This window comes from Anolis carolinensis, chromosome 2, assembly GCF_035594765.1.
Source record: "Anolis carolinensis isolate JA03-04 chromosome 2, rAnoCar3.1.pri, whole genome shotgun sequence".
Classification (NCBI taxonomy): domain Eukaryota; kingdom Metazoa; phylum Chordata; class Lepidosauria; order Squamata; family Dactyloidae; genus Anolis; species Anolis carolinensis.
In genome coordinates, this window is record NC_085842.1 from 181,791,580 (window position 1) to 181,807,840 (window position 16,261).

At 43.1% G+C, this 16,261-nt stretch overlaps 1 protein-coding gene across 1 annotated transcript; it reads right to left on the reverse strand.

Moving 5' to 3' along the window:
- Positions 1–229: 229 nt before the first annotated feature.
- On the reverse strand, positions 230–15,302 carry avpr2 (arginine vasopressin receptor 2). The gene is made up of 3 exons (XM_003216867.4): positions 14,684–15,302; positions 10,377–11,241; positions 230–1,280 (listed from the first exon to the last, which is right to left on the reverse strand). Exons 1-3 carry the CDS (start codon positions 14,693–14,695, stop codon positions 1,078–1,080), a joined length of 1,080 nt encoding a protein of 359 aa, XP_003216915.1. The 5' UTR covers positions 14,696–15,302; the 3' UTR covers positions 230–1,077.
- Positions 15,303–16,261: the final 959 nt, after the last annotated feature.

Here is a 16,261-nt window from a genome sequence, read left to right on the forward strand (position 1 = left end):
TATCAACCCTTCTCTATGCTAACTTGTGGACTACTGTCTGTAATGCCGTATAGATTTTTTTTCAGAATTTCCATTTTTTTATATTAAAAGAAATCTGAATTGACCACGGTGAAACCAAAGAGCAATTCCTTGTTTTTTTCCGGCAGTAAGAAAACCCTACAAAATGCATGGTCTCCACAGTTTGAAAAGTACCGTATATACTCGAGTATAAGCCGACCCGAATATAAGCTGAGGAACCTAATTTTACCACAAAAACTGGGAAAACTTATTGATTCGAGTATAAGACGAGGGTGGGAAATGCAGCAGCTAGAGGTCAATTTCAAAAATAAAATAGATATTAATAAAATTGCATTATTTGAGGCATCAGTAATTAAATGTTTTTGAATATTTATATAAAACTGTAATTTAAGATAATAATAATAAGACTTTAATAAGATAAGACTGTCCAACTCTGAATACCTATATACTCAAGTATAAGCTGACCTCAATAGAAGCCGGCCAGGACCCTCACTTGAGTATAAGCCAAGGGGAGCTTTTTCAGCTCTAAAAAAGGGCTGAAAAACTAGGCTTATACTCGAGTATATACAGTAATTTGTTAGCAATGAGTGAATCAGCAAGATTGGGGTAATGGTAAAAGTGTTGGAAAGTGTAACTAGTTCCTAAGCCCAGATCATACCCTAACTCAAAGGCAAGGTTTCAGCAATTCACTAAAAGTTCTTTAATTTTGAGTCACCTAACATAGAATCATGTTATGGGCCATCTAGTCCAACCTCCTGCCATAGTGTGGTAGTTTGTGTGTTGTACTACAACTGGAGATCAGGGTTCAAATCCCAGATCAGCTATGAAAACACACTGGATGAACCTGGGCAGATCATGCTTTCTCAGACTCTGATAGCCTTGCCTTAGGGCCACCATAAATCAGAAGGCACACAGCAACAAAGTTGTCCTAAGTGGCACAACACCTTCAAACAGTTTCCTGGTGAGTTCTCCCATTGCGGTGCACCTTTTGCTCAAAAGGAAAGTCTATAGGGCTTTCTTGTGTCTCCACTTTCCTTCCAAATCCCGCCTGCTGTGGTTTCAGGAGAGGGTGTCCCGTCCCAGAGAGAAGGAAGCCGTGAGGACAGAGTCTTCACGCAAGGATCCCATGCGCTGGCGGGCGAGCCTGGGGCAGAAGATTCGGCAGAGTTCATTTGAGATGCTGCTGCTGAATGCGGCATAGACCCAAGGGTTGGTGCAGCTGTTGAGGCTGGCGACGAGCATCAGGAGGGTGAACGCTGGACCTGGAGGAGAGAAAAGGAAGAAAGGGTGATCCAGACTAAGACAAGCAGGCTCTCCTGTGGCAAGTGCACATATTTGGATTCTAGGAGCCCATTCACACTACTCAATTAAGATGTTCAATATCCCACTTTAGCTGCCATGGTTCCATCCTATGGGATCTTGGGCTGTATAGTTTGGTCAGAGTACAAGACCTCTCTGTGTGAGAATCTTAAAGGGGCCTCAGGATTCCAAAGGACAGACCTATAGCCATCAGTGGAACAAGGATGTTATAAGTCAGCATTTCTCAACCCGGGGGTCGGGACCCCTGGGGGGGGGGTTGTGAGGGGGTGTCAGAGGGGTCGCCAAAGACCATCAGAAAACACATTTGCCATGGTCTTCAGAGACCCTTTGACAGAGAACGCTGAAGATCTCTCTGCCTGTTTGGCTCAATTCTATCGTTGGTGGGGTTTAAGGGGATCTTTGATTATAGGTGAACTATAAATCCCAGCAGCTACAACTTCCAATGGAGCCCCAGTGGCGAAGTGCGCTAAAGCACTGAGCTGGAGACTGAAAGGTCCCAGGTTCAAACCCTGGGAGCGGCGTGAGCGGCCGCTGTTAGCTCCAGCTCCTGCCAACCTAGCAGTTCGAAAACATGCCAATGTGAGTAGATCAATAGGTACCGCTCTGGCGGGAAGGTATTATTTATTTATTTATTTACAGCATTTATATTCTGCCCTTCTCACCCCGAAGGGGACTCAGGGCAGATCACATTACACATATAGGCAAACATTCAATGCCTTTTAACATAGAACAAAGACAGACAAACATAGGCTCCGAGTGGCCCTCGAACTCATGACCTCCTGGTCAGAGTGATTCATTGCAGTGATTCATTGCAGCTGCTCTCCAGCCTGCGCCACAGCCCGAGCCTAAGGAAACAGCGCTCCATGCAGTCATGCCGGCTACATGACCTTGAAGGTGTCTACAGACAACGTCGGCTCTTCGGCTTAGAAATGGAGATGAGCACCAACCCCCAGAGTCAGACATGACTGGACTTAACGTCAGGGGAAATCTTTACCTTTACCTTACAACTTCCAAATGTCAGGGTCTATTTTCCCAACCAATGTTCACATTAGGGCATATTGAGGATTTGTGCTAAGTTTGGTCCGGATCCATCATTGTTTGAGTCCACAGTGCTCTCTGGATGTAGGAGAACTATAACTCCAAAACTACAGGGCCAATGCCCACCAAAACCCTCCAGTAGTTTCTGTTGGGAGTTTTGTGTACTAAGTTTGGTTCATTTCCATCACTGGTGGAGTTAAGAATGCTCTTTGATTGTAGGTGAACCAAAAATCCCAGCAACTACATCTCCCAAATGCAAAATCATCCCCTCCAACCTCACCAGTATTCAAATTTGAGTGTATTTGTGTCAAATTTGGTCCCGTGAACCAAAATACATCCTGCATATCAGATATTTACATTACGATTAGTAACAACAGCAAAATTACAGTTATGAAGTAGCAACGAAAATAATGTTATGGTTGGGGGTCACCACAACATGAGAAACTGTATTAAGGGGTTGTGGCATTAGGAAGGTTGAGAACCACTGCTATAATTGCACAATATGAATGTGAACCCGCAGGAATGCAGGGCCCTGTGCAAGTAGAAAAAGCACGAATTAAAAATGCATTAAAAAAAATTAAGAGGACTCCTTCTTAGGTCTTCTACGATGACCTTATGGCCAACATCTGGTGGAGGACCTAGAGATCCCTTAAATGAACATTGCAATTGTATCCGCAAATAACACTACGTAACACGATTTTTGTTCCTGGGTTATAAATGTCATTTCCTAATTGGTTCTATCATAAGAACTTAGTGAAAGTTTATAAAACTGCAAAAAACTTTGTTTCCAAGGTTGTTGTATGTCTTTCGGGCTGTGTGGCCATGTTCCAGAAGTATTCTCTCCTGACGTTTCGCCCACATCTATGGCAGGCATCCTCAGAGGTTGTGAGGTTGTGACTTTGTTTCCGCAGGACATTCTGCGGCACATATTGCTAGTTTTTCAATGAATATCTCATCGAGTCTCAACCAATTCAACATAGTTTGTGGCAGCCACAAAAGGAAAGTTTTGAGAGGACAACTACTACTTTCAAATTAAGAACTGCACAATTAAACAGGGATAACATTTTCAAACCAGGAACAGATTCTTCCCCCCCCCCCCCCGCCCATTTTGTTACATAGTGTAATCAAATCTGCAAAAGTGGAGAACCAATTATATTTCTCATAATCTGACATACAGAAGGTAAAGGTTAAGGTTTTCCCCTGACATTAAGTCCAGTCGTGTCCAACTCTGGGGGTTGGTGCTCATCTCCATTTCTTAACCGAAGAGCCGGCATTGTCCGGTCATGTGGCCGGAATGACTGCATGGAGCGCAGTTAGCTGGAGCGGTATCTATTTATCTACTCACATTTGCATGTTTTCGAACTGCTAGGTTGGCAGAAGCTGGAGCAACCGCGGGCGCTCACTCCGGGATTCGAACCTGGGACCTTTCGGTCAGCAAGTTCAGCAGCCCAGCAGTTTAACCCACTGCACCCCAATGGCAGCTGTCCCCCTGCCCCCAGCATGCCTGTAACCAGGATCATTTTTCTGCCTGTTGTCTACTATTGTTTCTTCCTTTCCTGGAAATTCCAGATACTGGAAGATGACGGCTCCTGGACCAGCCCCAGCCCGTGGACAATTACTTTCAGTAAAGTTGCTCTAGGTCAGTGGTTCTCAACCTGGGGTCCCCAGATGTTTTTGGCCTACAATTCCCAGAAATCCCACTCATTTTACCAGCTGTTAGGATTTCTGGGAGTTGAAGGCCAAAAACATCTGGGGACCCCAGGTTGAGAACCACTGCTCTAGGTGAATAGTTACTGCTTGGGTTAATGTACTCCACGCAGTCCTTGCTTTCCTCCTAACCCATTATACAAGGCCCAGTGTGGGTTAGTTCTATTATGCTTTGATTTCTTTCTTTTAAAAAAATCCACATTCACTGCCAAAAAGTGCTTATGATCCACGGTTAAAATAAACAGTTTAAATCAGTACAATGACTCCAGATTGACTCAGTTTGCATAAGCTTATTTCCAATTTCTTTGCTGGCATTAAGCCCACAAAGAGATTTTTTGGTCACGGAGCAATGGGATAGCCAGAGAAAAGCTTTAGGCATAGAGCTAGTGTGGTCCAGGGAACAGCAGGATGGACAGAACGTGAACAAAAATAAATGCAAAAATGGAAAAAGGAGTGGGGAAATAATTTTTAAAAAACCAAGAAGAGAAGAAAGAAGGTTAAGTCTTTAAAGGACAAGAAAGGCCTATAAAAGTTGCTTTCATTGCAGTCTGAGGCTTGCCTACACCAGCAAAAGAAAATCCACCTATTTCTATTCTAGTGCTGTCGGAACAGACAACATATAGCCGTTTTAACAGAGACAGTACTTATTTTAGGCTTTAATGCAATTTTTTAAAACACAGTTCTTGGTCCACAGTTTCCAGCAAAAGATTTTTATATGTGTCCATCTGGATTCAGATGGCTTTGAGACAATTAAAAGAACATTTTTTAAATGTTCAGTGTTACTTGCTGTGTTGTATATGTATTTTGGCATTAACACAGTTGGTTCCATTTATTGTTCTGTTAAGAATAATAATTACCCTTACCCTTTATGGTTTTAGTGTTTACTGAAATTGCTCCTCTGCCCCTATTTTTGATCGCCCTTATACCTCCTAGGAGCCCTATTCAGAGTTCTACGCAATTTTACCCTCTGAATGTTTAGTTATTATTATTGTCTTGGTTTTAATTCTGTTGATGTGTTTTATCTATATATATAAAAGGGTAATGAAATTTTGGCCTAGGACAAAACAACAAAACTACACATCCCAGAAACACTAAACTTGGCAGCACAACCCCTCATCCATGCCTCTACGTTCATACAACAAAAAGAAAAGAAAAATAAAGTCTTAATTAGAGGGAGAGGAATAATTGTTTTTATCCAATTGCTGCCAGTTAGAAGGCTAAGCTCTGCCCACTTGGTCTCCTTGCAACCCACTCAGCCCAGGGGACAGGCAGAGTTAGGCCTCACTTAGGCCTCTTCCACAGATTATCTTATTTTAACTGGATTATATGGCAGTGTAGACTCAAGGCCCTTCCACACAGCTATATAACCCATTTATAATGGAGTTAATGTCAGGGGAAAACAATTACCCTTTACCTTACCTACCACCAATTCCTCAATACTTTATTTCCCATACCACCAGACTTTGCCACAGCAACGCGTGGCCGGGCATAGCTAGTTGTTTTATACAGTTATAATGTTTTAACTTGTGTTCTTGGGCTTGTCCCCATGTGAGCCGCCCGAGCCCCTTTGGGGAGATAGAGGCAGGATACAAAAATAAAGTTATTATTATTATTGACACAACGACATAGTATGACACAGCAAACAAGATAGATATGCTGGATTTTGTATCACAAAATCACAAGTCGAACACTTCCCAAGTGTTTAGGACTGTGTGAAATATTTTTGGATCATGCGTGCGGATCCCAGTAAGGTGGCCTTTTGCAGTTGACAGATTGTAATTTTGTCAATGTTTTTTGTTTCCAAATGCTGGGTGAGATCTTTTGGCACAGCACCCAGTGTGCCGATTACCACCGGGACCACCTGTACTGGTTTATGCCAGAGTCTTTGCAGTGTGATCTTGAGGTCCTGGTAGATATTATTATTATTATTATTATTATTATTATTATTATTATTATTATTATTATTATTATTATTATTATGACACAGCTAACAAGATAGATATGCTGGATTTCGAATTTATAATAATAATAATAATAATAATAATAATAATAATAATAATAATAATAATATCAATAATAGCAATGGGGTTGCCACAGTCATGTCTGACTCTGGGGGTTGGTTCTCATCTCCATTTCTAAACCAAAGAGCCGGCGTTATCCATAGACACCTCCAAGGTCATGTGGCCAGCATGACGGCATGGAGAAATTGCTTTTTCCAAGAAAGAAGAAGGGATTCACTCCTCTCTTTTTCTGTTTTTCCTTCTCACCCCCCCTCCCCTGCTGAGCTTCTGGTTTGCATTCTCTTGCAATATTCTTAAATGAAAATGGATCTAACGGGAGAGGGAGAGTGTGTGTCAATAATGAGAGATGTTGCCGCGATGTCAATGGCTTCAGAGAGAAAGATGTGATGCTGATCTGAATTTGGGGAGGGGAAATGTGTGGCTATTAATACAACTTCAGTGCAGTATATTACAAATAGGCACTAATGATGTGAACCCAGGACGGAATAATCTGAATTGCGCTGGTGTACACAAGGTACAGAGAGAAACCACTGGTGAGAGAGATGTGCTAGAAACAAAGGGACAGAGTTCCCATCAAAACTACTCAGCTGAGGAAGTGGTTGAACGTGGCTCTGAGGTGGCACAAAACCTATTCGATTAAATTTGCTCTCATGACCAATCACAGAACTAATAATACAATTCTGGTGCTTTTCTCTGACACGTGTGCATATATACTATGGGTAAAAATTAGTACAGTAGAGTCTCACTTATCCTAGCTAAACGGGCCGGCAGAAGCTTGGATAAGTGAATATCTTGGATAATAAGGAGGGATTAAGGAAAAGCCTATTAAACATCAAATTAGGTTATGATTTTACAAATTAAGCTCCAAAACATCATGCTATACAACAAATTTTACAGAAAAGGTAGTTCAATACACAGTAATGCTATGTAGTAATTCCTGTATTTACGAATTTAGCACCAAAATATCACGATGTATTGAAAACATTGACGACAAAAATGCGTTGGATAATCCAGAATGTTGGATAAGCAAGACTCTACTGTACTCATCTGTATATATCTGTGCATATATACTATGGGAAAAAATTAGTAATATAAATCCTATAAATGCATATCAATGCAGTCATGTCAGCCACATGACCTTGGAGGTGTCTACGGACAACACTGGCTCTTTGGCTTAGAAATGGAGATGAACATCAACCCCAGAGTCGGACATGACTAGGCTTAATGTCAGGGGAAACCTTTACCTTTTTTTATTTATTATTATTATTATTATTATTATTATTATTATTATTATTATTATTTGCATAACCATGTTCCCAATTCGCTCCATGATTCTAAGATCAAGAAGAGATTTTACAGGCATATTTAGTTATGGAGTTTGTCAAGGGATGTAGCAGACAGGGCAGAAGACAGGAAGGGAGGGAATTGTAGTGAAACCACATCGAATGCACAGCTAATGGCCAGTTTAGTGGAGCTGACTGTGGACGCTGGTTGTGTGTAGTCAAAGATCCTTGCAGTACAAAGATAGAGAGAATTGTGTCAACTATGATTCTAGGAGCCTCCGGTGGCCTAGGGGATAAAAGCCTAGTGACTTGAAGGTTGGGTTGCTGACCTGAAAGCTGCCAGGTTCGAATCCCACCCGGGGAGAGTGTGGATGAGCTCCCTCTATTAGCTCCAGCTCCATGCAGGGACATGAGAGAAGCCTCTCACAAGGATGGTAAAAACATCAAAACATCTGGGCGTCCCCTGGGCAACGTCCTTGCAGACGGCCAATTCTCTCACTCCAGAAGCAACTCCGGTTGCTCCTGACACGAAAAAAACAACACAAAAAAACTATGATTTTGAAGATATAATCATTATTTTGCTTTGTCAGACAGAATTGATGCTCTTATGTTTTAATATTACATTGTCAAAGCTTCTGACATTTTCCTAGTGTGCTGGGACAATGTTCATGGCCACGTTTTTGGTACTGCTGATTTATTAATATAGATTTATTACTATATTTGTACTGCAGAGATCTCTGACCACACAACGTGGGGTGCCAAAGCAACCTCTCTCTCTCTCTCTCTCACACACACATACAGATAGCACTCTTGAGTAGTTTAACATGCTTTTGTAGCAATGCTCAGCATTCTATCAATGGTGGCTGATGGATCCCATTTCAGTAGAGAAATTGTTCTGGATTCTACTCCCAATGTTAAAGGGAGACACCTAAAGTACAAGTACAGTAGAGTCTCACTTATCCAACATAAACGGGCCGGCAGAACGTTGGATAAGCGAATATGTTGGATAATAAGGAGAGATTAAGGAGAAGCCCATTAAACATCAAATTAGGTTATGATTTTAGAAATTAAGCACCAAAACATCATGTTATACAACAAATTTGACAGAAAAAGTAATTCAATAGGCAGTAATGCTACGTAGCAATGACTGTATTTACGAATTTAGCACCAAAATATCACAATATATTGAAAACATTGACTACAAAAATGCATTGGATAATCCAGAACGTTGGATAAGCGAATGTTGGATAAGTGAGACTCTACTGTACTTTAGGTATTTTGAAGTGAGAGTTTTATGCATAGAGTTTTCCATGCATAGCCCTTTTAAAATTCAGACTAACATGTGAAACAGATTCACTGTTCCACTAACATGAAAGTCATCAGAGGAATCTCTGGAATCTAGCATTGAAAATAACTCTTACCTTGTCCGGTTTTTGAGGATGGGTAACTTTGTGAAAAGGCAGGTACCACTGCTCCTCTGATGAGCATATCCATTTATAAACATCTTTTCCAGAAAATTGACTACAGTGTTCCCTCACTTATCGTGAGGACCACCCGAAATAAGTGAAAATCCGCAAAGTAGGGACACTAAGGGGCCCCTGGTGGCACAGTGTTTTAAAGTGCTGGGCTGCTGAACTTGCAGACCAAAAGGTGCCAGGTTCAAATCCCGGGAGCGGAATGAGCGCCCGCTGTTAGCCCCAGCTCCTGCCAACCTAGCAGTTCGAAAATATGTAAATGTGAGTAGATCAATAGGTTCTGCTCCGGCGGGAAGGTAACGGCGCTCCATGCAGTCATGCCGGCCACATGACCTGGAGATGTCTATGGACAACGCTGGCTCTTCGGCTTAGAAATGGAGATGAGCACCAACCCCCAGAGTCGGTCACGACTGGACTTAAAGTCAGGGGAAACCTTTACTTTTACCTTAGGGACACTATACTTATTTTAATATTTATACATTATTTTAGTAGTTATACACTATTTTAAGTCGTTATCCTTCATTCCTCACCGTTGGTTACATTAGCTAGGGCTAACAAACATCTTATGCCCTCTAATAAAAGCCCCAAGAGGTCATTGTAAGTTGCACAAGGCAACCTTTCACATTAGGCTCCCGCTCAGTAAAACCAGTGGTAATGGAAGCTAGGAGTGGTAATCCAAAATGCCTGAAGGACAGAAGATTAGGAAAGGCTGGCATCAGAAACATATTATGCATCAGCCTTCTGTTTGTATGAAATCTGACTGGATGAGAAGAAAGTGAATGCCAATGTTGAATAACTCCCTGTTGTGCCAGATTTCCCTGTATTCTAAGTAAGTATTAGGAGCGTCATGAGAGGAAGCAAAATATGAAAAAGGACACATTTCCATTTTTATATAATTTTCTATTATTGTGAAATTGCTATGAGACGCTCTTAAACTCAGCCCAGTTTAGGTCAGATATGGTGTAGCATAGGGGTCCCCAAACTTTTTAAACAAAGGGCCAGTTCACAATCCTTCGAACCGTTGGAGGGCTGGACTATAGTAACAACAACAACAACAACAACAACAACAATCAAAAAGAGGGTTGGAAGAGACCCCTTGGGCCATTTAGTCTAATCCCCTTCTGCCTTTGTGCACCAAAAGCACAAGCAAAGCACCCCTGACAGATGGCCACCCAGCCTCAATGTTAATAATAATAATAATAATAATAATAATAATAATAATAATAATAATAAGGGTTGGAAGAGACCCCTTGGGTCATTTAGCCCAACCCCCTTCTGCCCTTGTGCCGTGGGGGCCAGATAAATGGCTTCGATGGGCCGCATCCGGCCCCTGGGCCTTAGTTTGGGGACCCCTGGTGTAGCAGATGGAGTTCAAATTACAACTCCCATCAGCCCAAGGGAAGTATGACAAGGAATGTTGGGAGTTGCAGTTCAACGAATGATCAGGAGGGCCACCTGTCTCACTGTGCTGGCTTAGTGATGCCTTTGTAAGTCTGAAATCAGCCCCTGCTCACCATCAATGGGTGCTTCTGGATCCCACACCGACCATAGCTGGACGAGGAAGAAAGGGGCCCAGCAGAAGACATAGGTCAGCACAATGACTAATGTCATCTTCAGAGTCTTGGTCAAAGCACACGATATGGGGGAAGACCCACGCAGACTTCCCCTGCCCTTCAGCGCTCCTTCCGGCCCCAGATGAAGGCTGCGGTGGACCTCGTGGAAGATCATGCCCTGGCAAGTGGCAATGAAGACAGTGGGCAGGATGAAGACCATCAGGGTTACCCACGTAACATAGGCTCGGGCACCCCAGGGCTCAGCAAAGGTGGCCCAGCACTCGTGAGCCCCGCTGGGCAGTTCCACTTTGGAGAAAATGAAGAGCTGAGGAAGGCTGAAGAGAAAGGAAGCAGTCCAGGCCACCATCACCGGCCGGTACCAAGTGCCCGGGCCCCTCCGGAAAACCAGCATGGGCTGGCAAATGGCTCGGTGTCGGTCATACGTCATGGCCACAATGACATAGGATGAGGCGAACATGCCAACCACTTGCAGATACGTGATGGCACGGCACAGGATGTCAGGGCCCTGGAAGCGGTCTGTAATGTCCCAGATGAGCTGCGGGAGAACCTGGAAGAGGGCCACAGTCAGGTCGGCCAGGCAGAGGTGGAGGATGAAGCGGTGCATTGGGGTGGGAGCAGCCCTGTGGCCCCGGAGGAACAAGGCTCCCAGCACCAGTCCATTGCTCAGCGTGGCTAGCAGGAAGATGGAGGCCAAGATGGCAATCTCCGCTTGGGCCAGGGCTACATCCCGGTCATCAGAAAGGAGGAGAGAAGCATTGGATGCAGTGGGGCCAGCCAGCGTCACAGACAAGTTCAACCCTTGTGTCTGCAAAAGAAGTATGTATGAGAGAAAGAGCAACAGAATGAGAGCAGCCAAATGTGAAAAAGTATAATATTTTAAAGACATAATCATGTTACTCTGGAATACCTGTATGCAAAGGGAGCTTTCAGTGAATTTGGTTCTAGTTGGAAGAAAGAACTTCATAATGTAAACTTTCATAGGTAAAGGTAAAGGTTTTCCCCTGACGTTAAGTCCAGTCGTGACCGACTCGGGGGTTTGGTGCTCATCTCCATTTCTAAGCCGAAGAGCCGGCGTTGTCCGTAGACACCTCCAAGGTCATGTGGCCAGCATGACTGCATGGAGCGCCGTTACCTTCCTGCCGGAGCAGTACCTATTGATCTACTCACATTGGCAAGTTTTCGAACTGCTACGTTGGTAGAAACTGGAGCTAACAGCGGGCGCTCACTCCGCTCCCAGGATTTGAACCTGGGACCTTTCGGTCTGCAAGTTCAGCAGCTCAGTGCTTTAACACACTTCGCCACTCCGCTACTCTGGAATACCTGTATGCAAAGGGGGCTTGCAGTAAATTTGGTGCTTGTTGGAAGAAAGAACTTCATAATGTAAGCTTTCTGAGACTTAAGTCTATTTCATCAGGTGCATGGAGTGAAGTGCCTAGGAATAGACCTTTACGAGCAGGCTATATGTATGAATAGCAACAGCAAATATTTGGCCCCTTCTACACTGCCCTATATCCCAGGATCTTATCCCAGATTACCTGCTTTAAACTGTATTCTATGAGTCTACACAGCCAGATAATCTGGGATAAGAAGATAATCTGGGATCAGATCCTGGGATCTGTGTGGAAGGGGCCTTTGTGAGAAAGACTGAAGCCCCTTTTAGCTGTGTGTTCCACCTTCTTTTGCCATCATGATTACAGTATGATTCTGCCTGACCTTATATGTCTTGGTTTTCATCTGTGAAATATGAGATGGTATGTTTCCATAGCATATCACTATCTGTGATCCACCCTGGATGCTGCTTTTTAAAAAAGGAAAAACAATCCTGTGCTCATTTGGGGATACTGGGTTGAGACCCATTGCGTGGAAAAAGCAGCAGGCAATTAACAAGAAGCTAAGAGCCCCCTCTCATTTAAGAGAGAAAATCTGCATATAACAACAGCAACAGCAACAACAACAACAACCACAACCCTGATTATTTCCCAAATGGGTCCCCACGATATCTTGTTTCACCATAAATTGCTTCAAAAAAAGTTCTAATTACTTTGCACATTGATTGCTGTATGCTATATTCCCTTAGGTCAGCTGGATTCCGTACTGCAACCATTTTCAATGTGACTTGTAACTCATAACATCAGGTGGATCACATATTGTGTGCGAGATCTATTCTTTACCCACTATGCCAGTGGTTCTCAACCTTCCTAATACCACGGCCCCATAATACAGTTCCTCTTGTTGTGGTGACTCCCAACCAAAAAATTATTTTTGTTGCTACTTCATAATTGTAATTTTGCTGCTGTTATGAATCATAATGTAAATATCTGATATGCAGGAAGTATTTTCATTTACTGGACCAAATTTGGCACAAATACCCAATATGCCCAAATTTGAATACTAGTGGGGTTGGGGGGATTGACTTTGTCATTTGGGAGTTGTAGTTGATGGGATTTATAGTTCACCTGCAATCAAAGAGCATTCTGAACTCCACCAACGATGGAATTGCGCCAAACTTGGCACACCGAACTCCCATAAACAACAGGAAATATTAGAAGGGTTTGGTGGGCATTGATCTTGAATTTTGGAGTTGTAGTTCACCTACATCCAGAGAGCACTGTGGACTCAAACAATGATGGATCTGGACCAAACTTGGCATGAATACTCAATATGCACTGGTGGAGTTTGGGGAAAATTGACCTTGACATTTGGGAGTTGTAGTTCACCTATAATCAAAGAGAAATATTGTGGTCTTTGGTGACCCTCTGATATCCCCTTGAGACCCCCCCCCCAGGGGTCCCAACCCCCAGGTTGAGAAACGCTGCACTATGCTATTTGCAATGATGATTAAAAAAACAACCCATTGTCTGCAAGAGACCTTAATGCTTCTGTGTGGTAGGAAAAAAGGAAGAAGATTTTGCAGGGAGGGTTGCCACTGGCTTTAGCTGAATGTGGTTAGTTAGAAAGCAGTATGAATGGAAAAGACAGGCTAATTTGACAGATTAAAATTGGAACGTGGATGGCCAAGGCAAATCAGAGTGTAGTCAAGATGGCTCAAGTTATTAATTGAAGAAGAACATACAAGTAAGAAGCACTGGATATTTGCTTTTGCTTGAGCATACTGGAAAAGACAACTTTCCCACTCCTCTCTCCTGTTCTCACACTGCACTGAGTGCAAAATACTGTTGACTTTGAAGCCAATTTGTGGAAAATGAAGTGCTGGAGATAAGAGTGGGAGTAAGTTAAAGAAACTAAGAACTTTAACAGCAGCCAAAAAGTGAAATGACAGAGAATTAATCTGGGACAGCTGGAAAGCATGCAAAATACTCTACTTCTGTAAGCCCCATCACTCTAGTGATGTAACAGGTTTAAACATTTACCTTGTTGGGTTGTTTTGAGTCTTCCGGGCTGCATGACCATGTTCTAGAAGCATTCTCTCCTGATGTTTCACCCACATCTATGGCAGGTATCCTCAGAGGTTGAGGAAACCATGAAAATCAACAAAATCTGGCTACCAGTATTAAAAAAAACCCTCTAAAATCAGAACAGTAAATAAAGAGCAAGACTCAAAACAAAGGGGAATTTCGGACAGGAATCAATTAGAGCCAGCTAATACCTCCCAATAAAGGATTCCCCCAGGCAGCTACCAGCCAGACCTTGAAATTGAGGGCCATTAAAATGCTAATCAAAGTGGCAAATTGTAACATTTACACATACCTCAAGCAAACAAGAGTTCTTTCCCCCACTGTGGATACTCCACAGATATATAAAACTCACTTACAGTAGAGTCTCACTTATCCAAGCTAAACGGGCCGGCAGAAGCTTGGATAAGAGAATATCTTGGATAATAAGGAGGGATTAAGGAAAAGCCTATTAAACATCAAATTAGGTTATGATTTTACAAATTAAGCACCAAAACATCATGTTTTACAACAATTTTGATAGAAAAAGCAGTTCAATACGCAGTAATGTTATGTTGTAATTACTATATTTACAAATTTATCACCAAAATATCACAATATATTGAAAACACTGACTACAAAAATGGCTTGGATAATCCAGAAATTTGGATAAGCGAGGCTTGGATAAGTGAGACTCTACTGTACTTAGTTTCCAACAGACCCCTCAATCTCTGAGGATGCCTGCCATAGATGTGGGTGAAATGTCAGGAAAGAATGCGTCTAGAACCATACAGCCCAGAAGATTCACAACAACCCAGTGATTTAGACCATGAAATCCTTCGACAACACATTTACCTTGTCATCCATGGCCGGGACACTCAATCGACAGTGGCTTCAGGGATAAGACCTCAGCTTGGCCACTCACTGTTTCTTTCCAGAGGCCATAGATGAAAGAGAAGGACCAGATCATTTAAAGAAGGGAGAAATAAATCCTTCTTTGTGCCTTTATTCCAGGTTTTTCCAAGTTCTTCTTAACAGCAAGGGAGCGTGAAGTTGTTCCCAGTGAGAAACTCCTTGCAGTTTTGGATAACTAGGAAGGATGGAGGGAGCCAAGGGAGGAGTGAAGTTTCAAACTGGGCTGGCTTTCTCCCAATTCTCATGGAGGGTGGGAAGCTGATGAAATATGACCCCATGCCAAACACACTGGCTTTGCAGTGGGTAGATTTTTCCTCAAAGAGGAAAGGAGGCATTTCACGAAAAGGAGGGGGGAGCAACAGGAGCAGAAAGCAGGTGACTGCTTTCCTTCTTCTATGCACATAGATTGCGACTGTGTGAACACTAGGATCAGGGTCAACTGCAGTGCCAAAGTCATCCTAATTCTGACTCTAACATCTAACATTTCCTAGGCCCATCAATCAAAACTCCTTTCCCTGGACAGGTTTGTGTAATATGTTGACGCAGAAGTTCATAAATCATAGAGTTGGAAGAGACCTCATGGGCCATCTAGTCCAACCCGCTGCCAAGAAGCAGGAAAACGCATTCAACACCCCCCCCCCCCCGACAGATGGCGATCCAGCCTCTGCTTAAAAGCCTCCAAAGATGGAGCCACCACCACACTCCAGGGCAGAGAGTTCCACTGCTGAACAGCTCTCACAGTCAGGAAGTTCTTCCTGGTGTTCAGGTGGAATCTCCTTTCCTGTAGTTTGAAGCCATTGTTCCACGTCCTAGCCTGCAGGGCAGCAGAAAACAAGCTTGCTCCCTCCTCCCTATGACTTCCCCACATATATTTATACATGGCTATCATGTCTCCTCTCAGCCTTCTCTTCTGCAGGCTAAACATGCCCAGCTCTTTCAGCCGCTCCTCGTAGGGCTTGTTCTCCAGACACTTGATCATTTTAGTCGCCCTCCTCTGGACACATTCCAGCTTGTCAAAATCTCCCTTCAACTGGACAGAGTGTGATTCCAAGTGTGGTCTGATCAAGGCGGTATAGAGATGTAGCATGTCTTCTCTGGATCTAGACAGTATATTCCTATTTATGTAGGCCAAAATCCCATTGGCTTTTTTAGCTGCCATATCACATTGTTGGCTCATATTTAAATTGTTGTCCACGAGGACGCCAAGATCTTTTTCACACGTACTGGTGTCGAGCCAGGCATCCCCCATCCTGTATCTTTGCATTTCATTTTTTCTGCCTAAGTGGAGTATCTTGCATGTCCCTGTTAAACTTCATTTTGTCAGTTTCAGCCCATCTTTCTAATCGGTTGAGATTGTTTTGAATTCTGCTCCTGTCTTCTGAAGTATTAGCTATCTCTCCCAATTTGATAGGAGCTCCTGGCGGCGCAGTAGGTTAAACCGCTGAGCTGCTGAACTTGCTGACCAAAAGGTTACCAGGTTTGAATCCGAGGAGCAGGGTGAGCTCCCGCTATTAGCCC

Bases quoted from the DNA above. Each gene is read 5' to 3' on its own strand.
- avpr2 (XM_003216867.4), bottom strand. The intron at 1,281-10,376 runs GTGAGCAGGGGC...TCTCTCCTCCAG, and splicing joins TCCAGAAGCACCCATTGATG to GTCCAGCGTTCACCCTCCTG.